This window comes from Alosa sapidissima, chromosome 3, assembly GCF_018492685.1.
Source record: "Alosa sapidissima isolate fAloSap1 chromosome 3, fAloSap1.pri, whole genome shotgun sequence".
NCBI classification, from domain to species: domain Eukaryota; kingdom Metazoa; phylum Chordata; class Actinopteri; order Clupeiformes; family Clupeidae; genus Alosa; species Alosa sapidissima.
Window position 1 is genome coordinate 661533 of NC_055959.1, and position 20358 is coordinate 681890.

General features: G+C 40.0%; 1 protein-coding gene across 1 annotated transcript in view; it reads left to right on the top strand.

Annotated features, from left to right (window-relative positions):
• usp31 (ubiquitin specific peptidase 31) overlaps positions 1-20358 on the top strand; it is a 233316-nt gene that overhangs the window by 159489 nt on the left and 53469 nt on the right. The window contains exons 10-11 of the mRNA XM_042086217.1: positions 9709-9786; positions 10104-10233. Coding sequence (XP_041942151.1) covers positions 9709-9786; positions 10104-10233 — 208 coding nt within the window. The remainder of the gene's footprint in view (positions 1-9708; positions 9787-10103; positions 10234-20358) is intronic.

Here is a 20358-nt window from a genome sequence, read left to right on the forward strand (position 1 = left end):
TATTCCAAGCTGAGCCGTTTATGAGCGTTTAGTCCTAAGTGAAAACGATTCAAACTCTCTAGCCACTCACTCGCAATTCACTGACGTCAGGTTCACTTAAAGGAGCCACACATACTGTAGGGCTAGGCTACTGTTATGTTGTTGACTGCCGTACTATTGAGGACTATTATGAGTTCTGTCCATCATTTAGTGGTAGGTAAAATTACTGCAATAAAATTATGCTTATTAAATGCTTTCCCCAAATCACTTTTCACAATTTTTTTTCAAGAGTAATATTATCTGTATCGTATCGGTATCGGCCACAACAAACCAATAAATATCGCTTATCGTTATCGGCCCTAAAATTCCATATCGGTGCATCTCTATAATAATAATATATATATATATATATAAACTTAGGGAGTCTTTTCACCAACAGTATTCTAACAATGCTCTATTGTAGTATGCTAACCACCACAACCCAACAGTATTCTAACAGTACTCATCTCTACAACTCTGTGCTAATCTCTGTAACCCAATAGTATTCTAACAATACTTGATTCTACAGGACTATTTATTTGTCGTGGATAAGATGAAGGGTTTGATAATGGAAGGCAGTGTTTCCCAGAGAATTTAATTGTATTTGTGGTTGTAGGTGAAGGGGGGGCTGGGTTCTGTGTTGGAGTCAATAAGATAAACAGCCTATAATTATACAGTTATACTTGCCTTGCACTACTAGTCCATATTGACAAGTAGCTGTAATGTTATAGTGTGCTAACCTCTACAACCCAACAGCATTCTATTCTAGTATGCTAACCTCCACAACCCAACAGCATTCGAACACTAATGCTTCAAGTGGGATTTGAACTAAGGATCACCAGTACAAGGCATTATCCCACTGAGCCACTGTCAATTCTACATGTTGGCCAGTCACATTCACATGGTGAAAATGTGTATTGGTAAACACACAACAAGAAAAACTCCAAGCATACATTTGACAATAAAATGAAGGGCTTCCCTAAAAGAGTACACCTGAAAACTTTTAGAAATTCTGGGGCAATTAGACATTTGTAGAGATTAACACTAATGGATGAAATATAAATATGATAGACGTAATGATGAAGGAAAAATAGTAAACAAAGAAGTTCCCCTAAATGTAATAGAGAGTCCCGGCATTCTGATTCTTGGTAACTGATGAGTGTGAATGTTGATTGACTGATGTCATTCAGGTGCTGTTCAATGGTTCTGACCGATAACTTTTGTGAGGCTTGGTCTAAACATTGTCTGTGAGAATTTTGGTGAAGATTTGATTATTTTTGAAGAGTGAGAAACTTTTTATTATGTTTGGCTTTTCCATGAAATTGTGTCAAAAGTAAACATTTCTAGACCATAAGAACAGGGCCAAAAAGATGCATCTGAGTTTAGAGATTAATATTATGAAAGAATTTTGAGTCTAGGTCAATCTGGTAAGGAGAAATTAGCATAATTAACTTTTTTAACAGTGCCACCTTTGGGTGCAGTACCCCAAATTTTGGGTTATGGGCAGAGGGGATACCTGAAAATTTGAAGCGTTTTGGAGTTACGGTTTAGGCTGCAGTATGACTTTTACAGAATTTTGGCCAAAAATTAACGGTACAGAAACAATAGGGGTCCTGCAGACAGTAGAAACACAATGGGTGCCTTCGCAGCTTCGCTGCTTGGCCCCCAATAAGAAAAGATAGAAACACAATGGGTGCCTTCGCAGCTTCGCTGCTTGGCCCCCAATAAGAAATCATACAAACACAATGGGTGCCTTCGCAGCTTCGCTGCTTGGCCCCCAATAACAACGTGAGGTAGATGAGCAGAACAGTGTTGATTGACTTTATTCAGTGTAAGGGTGGGGGCTGTTACTGAGCGTTCATCAAAGTGACTGAGTGCCCTGTGTCGCCTATCAGAGGGAAGGAGGTTGAACAGTTTGTGACCAGGTTGTAAGGGGTCTACAGAGATTAGAGACTTCTCCTGTCATCTCCACAGTTTTCTTGGGGTTAAGCTCCAGGTGGTTCTGACTGCACCATTCCACCTCCTGTCTGTCAGCAGACTCATCACCATCCTGGATCAAACCAATGACAGTGATGTCATCTGCAAACTTCAGGAGTTTTACAGACGGGGTCTTTGAGGTGCAGTCATTAGTGTAGAGGGAGAAGAGCAGCGGGGAGAGGACATACACCTGTGGGGCGCCAGTACTGATGGACCGGGTTTTGGATGAGATGTTCCCCAGTCTGACATGCTGCTGCCTGTCATTCAGGAAGCTGATGATCCACTGACAGGTGGTACCAGGCACTGAGAACTGGGTGAGCTTCTGATGTAGGAGTTCAGGCATAATGGTGTTGAATGTCGAGCTGAAGTCCACAAACAGGATCCTGGCATACATCCCTGGGGAGTTGAGGAAGTGCAGGATGAATTGCAGTCCCATATTGACGGCATCATCCGCCGACCTGTTTGCCCTGTAGGTCCAGCAGGGGTCCTTTTATGTCCTTTCATAACCACAGATGTCAGGGTAAAGGGCCTGTAGTCATTTAAAATGTAAAATGTATTTATACGTAAATTTTGCCCTATGTTACTTTTCAAGAAAATGCTCTGTGACCCTGTCATACCAACTAAGCGTATTTTCCAGTGACTTGACCAGTGTCCTCTCAATGGCCAGCAGAGCTAGGCTGCTGAAACGGCCTTGGCCCATTGTGTTAAGGGTGTAGGACCTGAGCCGCTTTAACTCTTTTCCCCATGGAATGCCTTATAGAACTACCCTTTTAGAACATTCCAAGGCTACCCATGGAGTATTATTGAATAAAACAATTAAAACTTGCCAGGTGATTACAAATGAATGATACACTCCATCAACTTACCTGAAACATAGAAACCTGAGGTTCTGAGCTATCTATTATGACAATGTCCATTTGTTTTAAATAATACAGTATATAGGCAAGTCCTCACCATTGGAACATTTCAAATTCTCTAAACTAGTGTTTAGTTTTTTTTTAAATAAAACATAACCCCATTTAATATATACATGTTATGAACTTTGTACACACGTAAAAGTATTCCAATATGTTGGCCAAAATGAAAATATCACCAGGTATGGTATAGAACAGTTTTAGTCTATTTTAACTTGTAATTAATTGGGGGGGGGGACTATCTGAAAAGAATTATGTAAGTATGTAATGGTAAGTATGGTATTGAGACCCTGTACCTGTACACATGGAAATTGCAGCGAGGGTCTTCTCATGATCAGGTTAGTAATGGGAAATATGGCGATGAACTATTTCACACCTGTTTTACCAATCTTGTAGTCTGTTGTAGTCAAGATTCCCCAAGTGGTAAGTAATGATAAGTGTGGTACAAAACAGTTTCAAGCCTATTTGACCTGTTTTGTGTTGTAGTTTCAGTCTATCAGTTATCAATCTTATACGAAATAAAACCAGATTTGACAGTGTTTGGTTGTTTCAATTAATATCTGTTTTTACTGAAACAAAATCAGATAATATGATAAACAGATATCATAAATAGATAAAGATAAATATGTATCATGAACAACACATTTACCACCTCATTAGGTGTGGCAATAATATAAAAACAGATATAATATCAATAGATAAAGATAAATATATCATGAACAACACCTTTACCACATTAGGTCATTAGGTGTGGCAATAATATAAAAACAGATATAATATAAATAGATAAAGATATCAGATGAACACCTTTAACACCTCATTAGGCGTAACAATAATATAAAAACAGATATAATATGAATAGATAAAGATATCAGATGTACAACAAGTTTACCAACTAATTAGGCATAACAATAATATAAACAGATATTATATAGATACATACATAATATATACATACATATCAGATGAACAACACCTTTAGTTCATTCCTCAGGTTGGTGCACCTGGAGGAAACAGTCCCTGCACATGTGTGTGTTGCATGTGGCACAGCCAAACACCTTCTCATGCCGACGCTCAAGTCTATAACAATTTTTTGCGTGCTTGCCGGGAAGTCGCTCGAAGGTGTGAGCCGTCTTGTGCCTTTTTGGATCAATTTCAACCCCCCTTTCTCTGATGGTAGATCGCTTCCTACTGGTGAAGCCATTGGTCAAACCCTTACCAAGCTCCAAGATGAAATCTTTCTGGGTGTATCGCGTCTTCCTCCCGTACAAAATCCACGCATTCACTCGGCAGACGTCCACCACAAACCATAAGATATACTTCCAGTACTTCTTACTGGGACGAGAGGCAGCGTATTTTTTTCTTAGCTGATCGTGCACATCCACGCCATTCATGTGCTGATTGTATCGAGTTCATGTGCTGATTGTATCGAGCTTGTGGTTGTGGCACGACTAGCTTTTCCGTCTCAACCTGCCGATGACAGGTCACCATCTGACCAGGATGTGGGAGACAGGTGTGAGCTATGACAACCACATTGTTGACAGTGATGCCGGCCTTCTGGAAAAAAATACTGTCACTTCGTTTCCATAGAAGCTTTTTCAGGCTTCTTTTTTTCTTTATTTCTGTGGGGGCACCTTTTCTATTGGACATTAGCGTTCCACAGGCATAAATGTTATCTGCTAGCAGACTCTGCAAGAGGGAAATGCTTGTGAAAAAGCGGTCGAAATAAACGCAGTGATTGAGGCCAATCAAATCCCTGGTCATATAATGCACGACCCTGTATCCCAAACCATGGATCCGTTGAAGAGGTGCCTGGTCCCGTTTCCCTGAATAAAGCTTGAAGTCTGACATGTAAGATGTGTTGCCGTCACACCGGGCCCAGAACTTGATTCCAAACTTTTGTGGTTTGTTAGGCATGTACATTACAAGCTCTGTTCTGCCTTTGAACCCTTTCATAGCCTCGTCAATAGAAATGTCACGACCGTGTTGATAAAACAGCTTGCAATTTTGACGTGCCATCTCAAACACCGGCGCAACTTTAGCTATCGGATGATAGCTAGCATCAGCTCTCGTCACTCGCGCGGCAGCATTATTACAGTGTAAATACTGGCACAACTTTTCGTACCTATTCACAGTCATGGCACGTTGAAACCCGCTGACACCCAGGAATGGATCCGTGGACCAGTAATCACTGTATTCATGTTTCGGATTAACACCCATCAGGATATTTAATCCAAAAAAAGCTCTCATCTTGGCGCCGTCAGTTGGAAACCAGAGGCTATCAACTCGCGAGTGTTCTTGAGCACAGCGCTCCGCGTACAAGTTCGTTTCAGTAGCAATCTTCTGAAACATTGTCTCGACGAAAAAAAGAAAAAAGTAATCCAAGGGTGTAGCATTTCCTACATTGAATGTCCTTGGCAACTTCGGTCCCGAATCCATAGTAAATTGATTGATTGTTTGGTCCCTTATAACACGACTCCAGGCTACATCTCCCGTTTCTCTCATCTCGTCAGTGACATTTTCGTGACCATCACTTTCGCTGTCACTTTCCTCCGAGGGTATAAAATCATCTTCAAACCCAGAAAAATCAGACCCATCAGACTCGTTATCAAGAAAATTCTCAATATAAAAGGCTGCATCTTCCGGATTCCTGAACACTCGTGCCGCCATCTTCAAAATGTCAACATTCGCAGGTCACTCTGACAGCTGACGTGCTCGTCTTTTTTCCCCTCAAAGGCTAGAACTTAGATCGTCGAACTTCGGAAAACCCCGCGAATATGTATCCCTCACTCCTATTGGTTAGCCTGGTGTTGCTAGGTTTCGGCTCTGCCGATCAGATTATTTGTTACAAAGGCAAACACTGTACTTGCTCTAGTCATCGTCAAAACACATGTGGTGATTTGTGGGGGGTAGTCATATGACGTCTTTATGGGGGAAAGGGTTAAACAGGAGAAGCTCCTCTCTACACCTGCAGATGTTGCTCCAATTGTGGCCACTAATGAGAACAGTTGTAAAGCTAAGGCACTGCACTGTCCAACTCCATGTCTTTAAGGAACACACAGTAAGTAATCACACAGCTGAATTAAAGTTCAGACCTCAGTCTCCCTGAATCAAAGTAATGGTCATAACGGTAGGTTTCCACACAGCGAAACATCTCGCAAATTTCGGCCAGTGAAATTTTGCCTGATTGGTTCTCGAATGGTCCTCATTTGAATAAAGCTAAACTTTCTTCAACTTTGTTTAGTTTGCCTCAGCGATTCGCTCTCATTTCGCCCAACCAGGGTGAATTTGGTCTCCATTCAACCTCAATGAGAGCAAAGCGAAATTTCGGTGTGTGGAAACTGACCCTTTTCAGGACACTTTGGAAGGCCTCCCCCTGGAAACACTTGTCTCATGTCATCAATGCAAGTGCAACATGCAACTTAATCTTGCACTCACATCTTCATTGCTCTTTTCATGCCTTTTATATGCCCTGTCAAAGTTAGACAGATCTCTAAACCCCACCTTTGACCAAATAACTCATCTGTGAGATGGTTTCATCAAGAGGCATGGCCAGCAGTACATTTTCTTTGTCACAGCACCTCCAGTCAGCCATCTAACTTTGTCATACCAGGAGAGCTGAAAAACACCTGTTACTTTTCCCTATCTTTTGCACTAAATCAATCTTAGGTGTTGATCTGCCCTGCTGTTTAATTCTAAGTTTCTCCTTGTAAAGAAGACTTCACCAAAATCAGCTCGACAATATTAGCATTGTCTGCCATCATGTGCAGTTTGCTAGCTGGCTAGTGCACCCCTACAACACTAGCCTATCCTATTGTATGAATGAGCGAATGGACGAATGATCTATCAAAATGATATTAAACTTTTTGGAGGAAATATGGGAATTAGGTTAAACTGAAACAAGGAATGTGGTGTATAAGTGTGAAATGTACGATGAAAATTGGCTAGCAATTTCACCAAGAAAAAGGTTGCAGCAGCAGTTTTTCTGCCTACACTTACAAAATCCGCAATAGGACTGAGCGCAAATAGCTTTGGCGACTTTTTATAGTACAAAACTGCTGACAATCAAAAGGATATGTAGTCTTTCGACAGACCCTCCAATCATCACGCAGAAGCCCGGACTCCAGGCCAGCCCACTCCTCCATTCACCCCATGAGCGTCTGTGGGCGGGACATAATTGCAGCATTTATCCAATGACCGTCTAGTTTCGAAGCACTGAAAAAAACTGTTCAAAGCAGCCCCATTGAAGTTCATGGACGCCAGGCTTCAACAGGGAAATGGGAATGTATGAGATCGTCAGTCGACCTGCTATATGTAGCTGATTCTGAATGAACTCGTTTTCGAGATGAACGTGTTCTAATGCATTTTTAGTCAGTAAAATGTTTACATGCTTCCCTTGCAGTCTTAAAGAAATCGCCTCTGCTGGCAACTGAAAAATGTCTTCAAAACTTGACAGAAATAGCATGTTTCAATCGACTATCGACTTATAGCTACATTCTCCCTATAAGCTAACAGAAAAAGCATGACAATAACCGCTAGTAAAATAGATATTAGGCTACTTACTCATCGGAAATGTCCTCCATGGGATCCAGACGAAGCTCAAAGTGCATTTGCATTTGTTCATCATCTCTGTCATCCCTGGATACATCTAACCTTGCATCGTCTGACTCACTCTCAAAACTGAGCTCATCCTGAATCAGCAGCAAGGCTTTGGGGGCAACATTTTCCGTTCGCTAGACATCCTTCCTCAACATTTACCGGTGTGTCCAAAGAAGCGAAACATCTCATCCCCTGTGTCTTTGTTTATACTGGTGAAATGGGGCGTGTTCTCACCTAGTCCTGCTACACAATGAGCCAATGACCCCATTGATTGTCCTGGTGCTTACCATTTGAATAGCTGAGGGGTGAGTCATTAAGAAGTTGCTGCTGGCGAAAGTACTGAAAATTCTAAGATTTCTTTTTATTGTCTTTACAAAGTGCCATCGATACATTTTATATATTTGAAATATAGAAGATTCAAGGTTTCTAGTGGTGTCATGTTTCTAGGACAAAAACTCACAGGGCTTTAGATGTGTGTTTGGAACAGTCCAAAAAGTCCCCCGGGGGGACCGTGACCTCAGAGGGTTAAGGAACACAACGACCGGAAGACTGGCAGCCTTAACCCTTAATCCCACGCTATATGGCAACAGTGGCAAGGAAAAACTCCCATATTCCCAGAAGAAACCTTAAGCAGAACCCGACTTAATGGTTTCGAATGTAGAATAATCCGAAAAAGTATTCTACAACATAAAATGATTTAACTGAAAGCTCTCATATACAGAGCCTTTTTTAGTCTTTAAAGGAGCCACTCTGTCAAGCAGGACACCTAGTTATCTATCGAAGGCCTTTACCATTTGGTCAATAGAATGATTTAAAATTAATTGAATTTATGAAGTCTGCAAGAGATACAGTACCCTCCGGAATTATTGGCACCTTTGGTAAAGTTGACTAAAAACAGGTATAAATCCGTTGGTGATTTACTGTAATCTCACAATGAAAACAATGAGGAAAAATCCACCCTTGAAGGGAAGCAAATTTATTCTGAGAAAAAGGAAAATCTCATAAAGAAATAAATATTTTAAACAAAAACACATAGCTCACAAATATTGGCACCCCTAGAAAAATCTTATATACAAAACCTAACAGCAGCATTTTCCTATCTAATTTCAACTTATTTAAGTTAATCAGAGTGTCTTTGAACTTTCAGAAGTAGTTTATGACTTTCTTTTTCACTAAGGTATGAAAATAAAGTGACACAGAGGCTAAATCCTCTAGTCATTTTTCAACATTGGAAAGACAAGAGAATACACTAAATCTAAATAAAAACAATGTGTGTTGACATTTGTAAGTCAGGGGATGTCTATAAAAACTAGGTACTTTGTTGAAAATGCCTATATTTACAGTTAAAACAATGATTAGATAGGTAGATAGATAGATACTTTATTGATCCCCAAGGGGAAATTCAAGGTCCAAGGTCTCAGTAGCATACAGACATCACACACAACATGCACTTACAGCAGAAAACTCCACTGTACAATAGAGACCGTAGAAGATAAAAAAAACTGACAAAACTAAATACTAAATATACCATGATTATGATTAACAGGTTGTAATCTACTGGAAATATGACAAACATGCTTGGACAAAGACCCATGGTTACCCCCCCCCCCCCCCCCCCCGCACATTATGGACTATGGTAAGATAGGCAAAATATTCCATAAGAACCACTGTTTGAAAGTTACGGAAAAATTTATCATCTTGGGGTCATCAAGTCCCCCTGCTAATAGATTATTTAGAGGGCATGCCAGGTAGAGGCCTGTCCAGTCATTTAATTACCAATGTAAACGGCAGGAGTTACTGAATGGTACAGTGGTCTGGAAGTGTGGTCTTTTGTCAGATGAAATGCGCTCTTTAGCTAGAAACACTTTAGGTGTGTTTAGCGTACATAGCAGAACGACTATACTGAAAAGAACCCCATACCTAATGAGAATTATTATATGTATTATGTACATATTGTACAAAATCAAGCTTCGGCCATAGAGGGTAAAAGGGTAAAACATTAAAAAAAGGTGCGTGTGGTGATGCGTTGCATCCCCTGACGACATTGAAGAACCAGGGCTGGTAGAAGTGCATTGGTCATATAATGTTGTAACAGTTCACCCTGTTAATGAAGTAACAATTGTGGCCCATACATTTGTTCCTGGTGTTTGAAAACTATTGCAATTGTCAGTCACTGGATTTTCTTCCCAAACTGTTACAGAGCATACAAGTCATGTGGTCAGGGTGGACCTCCACATGTGAAGATTGTGGTGGAGTGGGACAAAGAAACAAAGGACTAGTAAGTTGAACAATTGTTTGACAACACTGCTCCGTTATGTGGCCCTGTAAGAACACAAATAACCTGGGAACATTTGGGAGGGTTACAGGATACTTGAAGGGTGAAAAGTGAATGAAGGAAAGAGCGAGTAAATTAAACGTTAATGTTTAATACATGAGAATTGATATGTGTAAAACAAATGAAGATGTTCTACCCCCAAGTAAGATTTATATAAATAAGTCAAGCATCTATGTATTTCTTCAGCTGACATTGTGGGAAAAAAGGGTAGTTGGAAAGCTGTGTTTTGTGTTTGTTAATGTATGTGTTTTCATTTACAGTTTGTTTGGACATATGGAGGAAGAGTATATTCCTGATGCTGAGAGTGTATACCTTCACAGAGAGCAACATCACCACCCTCAGGCCTGCACCCTTGCTCAGTGTTTCCAGCTCTACACCAGAGAGGAACAGGTAACATACATTATAGAAATCAGGGATGCACAAATACTTATACTCAATAACACATATCGGGCCCTATCATGACAGTCAAAAGTGCATCGTCACTCTTGTCACGCTTATTCAATTTTAATAGGATGTTCAGAACACATTGGGAGGGTTTTCGTTATCAAACGTCGAGCGCATGGTGCAACAAGGTGTTCCTAGGTTTTTTAATCAGTCATGGGTGTGTTTGGGGCTTATAACATCATATAAACCAATGAGAATGACATCTGTCATTCCCTTTAACGGTGCAAAGTGCGATGTCCAATAAATGCATCGGTATTTTGTCATCCCATACAAAAATGTGATATATGGCAATATATATCAATCACATGTATTATGTATATGTCTATGTATGCCTCACACATATAGGTCACATATATACACATACATGTCAAATATATTTCAAAATATAGCAAAATTGGCCGTCTTTATATATGTCACATATATTTTCCCAGATATACAAATATATTACAAAAATATGTCAGTTGCATATATGTTAATATATGATAAGTTATGTATTTGTACGCATACTAGGGATACCAATATATTGCAAATATATGTCTATGGACATATATTTGCACTGATATTAGGTAAATATATTGCAAAATATATGTAATGTTCTGCTATGTCACATTTATAGAAATGTCACAATATATGTATATTTCAGAAATATATCATTGTTGATGTTCCAAAGAAAACACACAAAATATTTGTTTAACCTTTTATTGAAGTTTATTTTTTCCACACAAACAGTGAGGAACTTTTTTTCTCTGTATGGAAGTGGCACACATTGATTTGGCAGAATGCACTCAATGTTCTCAGGGCAGAAGTCCTCACAAATCACCACCTGCAAACAGGGAACAGACAAGATTAATATGCTGTAAAACACAGAGAACATGAAAAGACCATCACTGAAGCACTACTACCTTCACATGCATCTTTAATAAGCACACGCCTTGGCACAAGTAAGCTTAAATAAGGGCTATGAGATGAAGAACATGTAGCCTAATGATCCATACATCAGATTCATACAAGATTTGGGAAAGATTCTTGAAAGATTGGAGTCTTTTAACTAATGCCCCCCATTCAAGCTTTACTCAAAAGACTTTCAAGAATCTTCCCCAAATCTTGTCAAAGTCTTCTGTTGTAAGGATGGCTTAACACTACCCTTCACAAACTAAAGATCCATTTAAGCCTACTAACGTTCACGTTAGCCTGCATGGTTATTAGCAGCCACTTTAAATGTAGCCTAAGTTATAGCTAGGTTAGCTAACTTACTTACACCTGATATTTCATTCAAACTAAAACTTATATTCATAACGACATCTAAGACAGGCTTGTTGTTGGATATGATGTTAACTATCATTCTAGATATTCCACATAATGGTAAAGTTAGTTAATGGAAAAGTTAACATTAATAGCTAACATTGCTAACGTTAGCAATATTAGCTCGCTAACGTTATCAATAGCTAATTGATACATTAACGTTAGCTAATTCTAACATGATGGTTAGACTGTTAACAAACGGATTTGGTTAACATTACATTATAAAAACAATATTTTTCTAACTAATTCCCGTTTACTAAAGGCCTTCTTACCTTGGATATGATGACAGCAGAGTTTGTACAGCTTACAAAGTCAGATGCATGACAGGACAAAAGTGACGGTTGAAGTCACCGTGGTTGGTGTTCAAAAGTCAGTCAAGGGTGGGGGATGGGTATTGTTGTGTGCGCATGCGCATATCAAGATACGATAAGCATCCGTTATATTTAAAGTAGCTTTGGCCTCACACATTTTAGTATGCACATGGTGCAACCCAAACGCTCCACACAAAACATTGACACATAAGGCAAAAGATGCCGAGCGGCATAGTCGACACCATACCTGTGACGCCAAGACATAAACAAATATATTCACACTAAGTTCTCCATTTGGAAAATAAGTAGGCTAATGGAATCTAGTGTATGTATATGTATGCCACCATATATGGAGACTACAAATATGTCTGCCACATATTCACACATAAAGTTCTCCATATATTTAGAAAATAAGTAGTGGAATCTAGTGTATGGATATGTATGCCACCATATATGGAGACTACATATAAGTCTGTCACATATTCACACATAAACTTCTCCATATATTTGGAAAACAAATAATTGGATCTAATATATGAAGATATATAGCATCTTATATGGGAAATTAAAATATTTTCTATGCATGTATGGACATATAGCTTTGAATATATGTTTCAAATATTTGAATCGCATATATGTTCGTATATTGCCATATATCACATTTTTGTATGGGATTAAATGGCGCATTTGAAGGAGGCTGCTTGCGAGACCATATGGAATAGTCATTCCACTTAACCATGTTTCACTAAAACCTAGCATAGCCTTCACGCATTTGCTCTCCTGTATTATTTGAACTCATTGGCAAAGTGAAACTAACTTCACCATGGTGTCAGTCAACGACAAGACAGGTATATGCAGTTACTTTCACTATTGACTGACAATGGGTTACCATCGAAAACATAGGCTGGGAAAAGCAACACTAACCCTAATATTGCTCAAATGACTGAATAAAACAACATTTATCCTGCAGAGGAGTTGCTTATATCTTATTTGTTTTGTGTTTGTGATGGGCTGTGCCTAGGTTGATGGTTGGTTGGCCAAGGTTTTTTATGGTTATGGTTTAGTCCACATCAACGGGACAGACCAACCTAGCCAACTTAGACCATGCCTAGGTTGGTTAAGGGTATTTGGATGTTTGTTGTGGTAATATGGTGGCAGCATGGGGCGTAAGCTAACTGGCTAATTTGTTTTGTGTTTGGGATGGGGCCTAAGCTAACGGGCCAAGCTAACTGGCTAATTTGTTTTGTGTTTGTGATGGGCTGGGCCTAGGTTGATGGTTGGTTGGCCAAGGTTTTTTATGGTTATGGTTCAGTCCACATCAACGGGACGGACCAACCTAGCCAACCTTGACCATGCCTGGGCTGGTTAAGAGTATTTTGGGTATTGGATATTTCAATGTGGTAATATGGTGGCAGCATGGAGGGGAGTGTCTCCAGGACGCTGGTTTCACTGTTAAGCCTTCATGAGGTGTCGTGGGCCTAACTTAACGAAACATCGGTGAATGAGGGTGCCCACTTGATAACCCCAATGACATGCCGCATACTATATAGGCTACTGCTGTTGGATGGGCCATTTGTATTGTGCTTGTGACCATTTGTTGGCGGATTTGTGGGTAGTGTGCTTTTTAAAGTTAAACTTGAGCAGGGGCTTCTGAATGTGTTTTTACCTTGGATTTTGGCACAAGGGATTTTAACATCTAATCCTGTGTATTAATGTAATGCTCATGACAGTGCATCTTCAGCTGTGCTCCATACGTGTCTCCCACCTCTCCCCTAATCACTTTTAACTGTCATTACCAATTTGTAAATGATGGTGAATAACTACTCATCATGATGTACAGTATTTCGTAATATCTTTATTCTAATTATGTTTCCCATTGTAATCGTGCAATTTGTAATGTTTTGCATGGACGTGCGCTGATGTTTGTTCATGAATGATAGAAGGATGGTGCGTGCACCCGCCAATATGACTGTTAACAATGTGGTCTTAAAATAACATATTGTAAACAACTCGCCATAGACTCCTGACCAAGTGTACAATAGCGATTTTTAGACAATGCGCCAGGCCACTCCCTAGGTTGTTAATTACCACACCCCTGGGCGCATTGTTTAAAAAATAAACGTGCAAAATAAGGAAGTAAACTTTGCGCCGGGTGGAAAACGAGTTTTACGCCATGTGCCAGGGAGCAAAATATACAGCCCATCAAGTTGAAATTCAGTGGCCATTATCCAAATCATATTTTTTATTGTATTGTAGGTGGACAGTTTTATTTTCTGCAGATTTTATGTAGGATTGTTACCAAATTATAATGTGTAAAAAATCATCATGCTTTTTGTAATAATATAATACCCCAGTTAACAAATATAACTACAAAATATGAACAAAAGTTGCATAAGTTGTATCCATAAATGTGGATATATAACAATGCTTATATAGTAGTTTTTAACAACAAAGTTTTTTAGCCATGAAGAGGAATGACTGAAGAATTTGTGATATTGGTTGGTATTTTGCTGATCGTATCATAAACGGACACAGCAACAAAGAGGAATGACTGAAGAATTTGTTGTATTGATTGGTAGTTGATAAATATCTTGATATTTGTTGGTGTCCGCATCAAAGGCTTGCGGTTAGGTATCTTGCTGATCGGATCATAAGCAAACACGGCAACAGAGAGGAATGACCAAAGCATTTGCTGGTACTTGTTGGTGCCTCTAACAAGGGCTTGTGTTTTGTCTGGTTATTTTGTTGGTCTGATTATAAACAGCCACAGCATTGAAGAGGAATCACCAAAGAATTTGTCTGTGTTTTTGGTAGAGAACCCATCATGAGTGTGGAGGGCGTTGGGTCTGGGATGCCAGATTCCACTGCCATCTGAAGGCGTTGTGGGCCTAATTCATTGAAACACTGATGAAGGAATGTGCTGTTGGTGATGTTTTCTGCCTACAAAGGTTGATTTGTTAGTGATTTTGTTTTTGATAAATCCTACCTATAGCACTAGGAATTTAACATCTCTCCTTTGTGTATCTGAAATCAGGTTGTTACGGTTAGGTGAAGTAGGGAGTAACTTTCATCAATGTGACTGGCTAGGCTAGGCCAATGATTTCAAATTGACTATTCAAAGTGACAGAGCTTGATATGTGTTTTACTCCCTAGAATTTCTAATCTGTATAATTCATTACAAGAGCTAGTCAAACAAACATAACTTACTCATCATAAATATCCATGGCGAATCAATCAAGACGAATCTCAAAGTGGTTGAATTCTTCGCCATTTTCATCCAACGGTTGACCTCCTCACTCTCTAGAACTTTTTTCCCGCGGACCACCTTCTACATCCTGACTCGGCTTGCGTACCCCCACCATCCGAAAAGTAACACATTCTATTGACGCATTCTAGGCATCATGTTTAATTAGCCATCCTACATGATAACAAATAACAAAATAAAAATGTGTAACTGGTCTATGAGCTCTCACGCTAAAAAACAGTGTGGAGGACAACATTAGACTGGTTAGATAGAACCTCACTGCAAACCACGCACTGTGGCTTTGGGCAGTCTGTCTCCCAATCCATGTGAAGCCTAGGCCTATATGCCTCATCATTAGTAGGGGGGATTATCAACAAAAAAGGGCTAAAGGGTAAAAAATCGTTACGCGGTGGATAGAAGCACCAAAATTGGTAAAGACACTCTTTATGATGTCTCCTCATTTGTGAAGTGGTGCCCAAAATTTCTGGTTCATTTAGGTCATTTTTTAAGGGAAAATCCAAGATAGCCGCCTAAAACGACCCAAGGATAATAAAACATTACATAGTTGGGCATCATGGTTTATTCTGCTACTTTATTATTTTACATTTGATAAATATATAGATGGTTAACAAATAATATGTGCAAGATAACCCATGAAAATAATCTTACATGCCTTTTATAAAGCTTTAAAGGGGGGAAAACAGGCTTAAAATGGTCAGAATGACATGACTCCCCAAATGAATCCTCATCTGAGAAGTTAATTATGTATGTATGCATAACATGAATATTTTTTAAAACTTTTGGAAGAATCACTTAATAATTTTCAAAAGACAGTTTATTGCTAAAATGTCCACATGAGCAGAGATCAAGCCCTAATTAGGGACACAACTCATTGACCAAATGTTATGCCAGTGTTAGCGTTAGCATTAGCCAATGTAGAACCACTAGCTGGGTGCCAATTATCAAGCTAAATCTAGGCAAACAAAGGCATCCCTAGGCTAATTGTGTCACCATGATCACCTGGGGTGCGTATTTGTGAATTGTTGGGGCTTCCTGGGGGGTATTGTACCGTTATTACGGGAATAAAATTAGAAGCTACGAAATTTTGATTTGTACTACAGTAACGGTAGCCAGCTAGTATTTAGCTGTGCAGTATGTTCATTAAGTAAACCTCCCTCATGATACCTTGACATGCTAATGAGAGAACTAGCAGCCTGGGCTTTTTAGCTCAATTGCTAGCACGCTTGCCTCCCGATTCGAGGTGCTAGAGAGCAAATATACATTCAGCCAGCTCAGGAAGCGCAAAAATATATGCTCTGTCTTTCAGAGTATAAGTATAAGTAAGTATATATACTCTTTTGATCCCGTGAGGGAAATTTGGTCTCTGCATTTATCCCAATCTGTGAATTAGTGAAAAACACACAGCACACAGTGTACACACAGTGAGGTGAAGCACACACTAATCCCGGCGCAGTGAGATGGCTGCAACAACAGCGGCGCTCGGGGAGCAGTGAGGGGTTATGTGCCTTGCTCAAGGGCACTTCAGCCATGCCTACTGGTCAGGGTTCGAACCGGCAACCCTCCGGTTACAAGTCCGAAGCGCTAACCAGTAGGCCACGGCTGCCCCAAACAGGAGACCGCATGACAACGGCAGCCACGGAATCGGATTTGAACCGGCGATGCTACTGGCACAATTCCTCATGTGCTCGGCAGAGCAACGCCCTCTCAATAGTGCTTAGGAGGGGATTCCAGAAAAGTATACACTACAGTTCCAGCTGTTACTTGTCAACCAAAGGCCATCTTAGTGCCAAAAGTTAACCAAACCAATACATGTGGTGAATTTAGCATAGGCAATAACAGAGGAGGAAAAGTGGGCTGAGCATGCAATCAAACTGATGCTTCACTTCAGCCAGAACTGTCTGACCCACCTGCTATAAACTCACTCCTTCCTCTCTTTAATGAAAAAGCTGCCAGCTTTGCCATGGTCAGACATGGCATGAATGTTGTAAAAGAACTGACAGAGCACCTAAATCCCGGCCAGGTCCCAGTTATGGCATTTGACCAACCACTATATACATTTACAAAAATGGGTTAGTGGGTTACACATAGAGATGGCTCTATGGAACACAATCGGAGAACTTTTAGATGGAAGTAGTTGAACAACTACACTATGTGATGCTGGGGGTGGCTACCTCGGGAACAGCAGACTCCTTCTAAAGGGTGGGCTGCATGGAAACCATTTCCAGAAGTAATGGATGCCTTCATTGCTATGACAGCAAATCCTTGTCAACTGCTTAGCCAGGAATCAAACATGGTTGCATTGCTGGAGAAGTACACTTGTGTTCTTTAGGATAAGAAAACAGATCTTGAAAAAGTCAATGATCTTAGGAGGGACTTGTTTTCTCAAATATGTCTCTCAATGGAAAACATCCCTCCCACACAGGCTGGACTGATACAGCATTCAAATAGAGCAGTGTACCAAGCTAGCATTTGGTCCAAAGGTCTGTAGGCTACCCAGTCAGTGCCTTCTCCTGAAAAATATGAATGGACCAAATTAGATGATTTTTGGACACTTTTATGGACACTTTTACCAGAGGCAGCCAAAGTATGACGAGAACCTCTTAAATGTGGCTGCAAAGGTGAGCCTCTCTGCTCTCGAAAGTGCCAATGCTAGAATGCTGGGTTGCCTTGCACAGTATTAGCCAATGTGGCAGAGCATGTGAATAGATGCAAATATCTGGTCTGCCTGAGGTGTTTGAGTGTCTGTGTTTATAGTATCCTTGAGACAGTTGGTGGATTTATAGGTAGCCATAGTGTAGCCGTATTGTCTGCTTAAAACAGCGACATATGTATAAGACACTTATACCTAATTTCATGTTTTAGGACAGGGGTCTCAAACTTAAATGAGCTGGGGGCCAGTTCTGCCAAAGTCATCTGATTGGAGGGCCACGTCAGAATAATATATAAAAAAAGAATGGCTATTTCTGAAAATGCAATGCCCCCCCTCCCCCCCCAAAAAAATGTCTTTTTATCTCTTTTTAGACACCTGTGCCAGCAACCTTAGCTTATAAATAAAAGAATTATACAATAAATATTAATAAAAAAACATAAAAACAGGTATGTGTGTGTTTCACACCAAACAAAAATATTTTCCTCTCATAACTTATTTAATCCTTTAGGCGGTAGGGTTAAGAAAACAACACCTTTGGATTTTTATATCAAAATTTCAAAAGGTTATGGCTTGAAAATGGTCAGAGATAGTTCTACTGTAAATGTGAGTATAATCAAAAGTTTGTGGAGGGGGTACATTTACCCATCTAATCTGCCACTGGATGGTAAGCATCTCAAATTATGCACCTTTCAGTAAATACTGGATGTTGAACATATTTGAGCAGGTTTACTTTCTTTTTTGTCATATTACCCACATAATAAATTAACAGGAAAACAGTCGTCCTAAGATGCAAACCAACAATAGTAAACTATTACTATAACCACAAACCGTTATTACAGGCCTATAATAAAGTAGCCTGGTCAAATCAGTTCCAATCGCGGGTGACTTTGTAGTTCTTCAGAGCCCTATTTTTACTACCCCTGCTGTCTGTACCACGTCCATTACGGACACCATCATCACGATTAGCACTGCCACCTCCAGCTATGTTGGGCAGAGGGTAATAAGCATGGTATGCTTAGTGGACACCGTCGTATACGCAAAAGACACACCTCCATTCACAGACGCACAGTGACCATCACTGTCAAATTGTCAGTGTCCATAGACGATCGATCATAATGAATAAGTGAATAACATAGCCTACCCAAGACTTTATCACACGTGAACTTTTTTTCAACATTTGGTGTAGGCCTATATTTCTGCTTCAATTTGTGCAAATTTATGGCCTGCATCGTTTCCTGAAAACTTTGTGCAGCGAATTTGGGCTTGAATCAAAGCTCTGGAAGTCTAGCAACTAGAGGAGGAGAGTATCTATCGTCTGTTTTAATCAGTGCCATTGTTTGTCGCCATTAAAAATACCCTCAAGGGCCGAATGACATTATTATTTTGACATTAGGTCGCAGGCCGGAATTGGGCCGGACGCGGGCCGGTAGTTTGAGACCCCTGTTTTAGGAGGTTGTTTAGGTGGCCTTTGAAATAGCTGCCAATTTTGTGGATAGGCAGTGCAGCCTTTTTTCAATTTCTTTAAAAATTCACTTACCATTTGAGATTTCTTGGAATAATCTTCCAGGATAACTTAGGATCACCCAAGGGACATATACCAAATTTCAAGCTTTTAGGAGTTTTTTTTAGGTGGCCTCTGAATCTGCTGTCAATTATATGGGTGGCTATTTGGAATTTCTTCAAGATCACTTCCTGTTTGAGATGTTTAGTCACCCCTTCTAGGATGTCTTAGGGTCACCCAAGGAATATATATACCAAGCGTCAAGTTTTTAAGAGGTTGTTTAGGTGGTGATTGAATCAGCTGCCAATTTTGTGGCGGGGAGTGCAGCATTTTTCAATTTCTTTAAAAACTCACTTCCTGTTTGAGATATTTTTGGGCACCCTTCTAGGATGTCTTAGGATCATCCAAGGAACATGTATACCAAATTTCAAGGTTTTAGGGGGTTGCGAAGGTGGCTTTTGAATCAGCTGTCATTTGTATGGACGGCCATTTTGAATTTCTTCAAAATCTCACTTCCTGTTTGAGATATTTTTGGGCACCCCTTCTAGGATGTCTTAGGATCACCCAAGGAACATATCTACCAAATGTCATGCTTCTATCCACCGCATAACGATTTTTCACATAATCTCCCCTATAGGCTACTTTCGTTTTCTTTGCGGAGTCTTTTCTGTCTTGTCCTTTCTTTTATCCCCCTTCGCTCCACCTACGACTTGTTTTTACTTGTGAACGTACTTGCTACTTAATGATCCTATGAATAACTGCAGATTTACCATGTCCACACCCACAGCCGATTCCGGAAGTAAAAATCCAATACAATTTCTCCATTGACAATTGGGGTATAAGCCATAGAAACGTAACCGTACTAGACTTAAAACCAGCTACGGCTGGACTAAGCGATTGTATATGCTCATATAGACGCCAAAAGTTCATGGGGCACCAACCTTGTTTTGAGATAAATGTCTTTTAGTGCTGGGCGGTATACTGGTTCATACCGGTGTATATTTTCATTATGATATGAATTTTTTATATACCACCATACCGG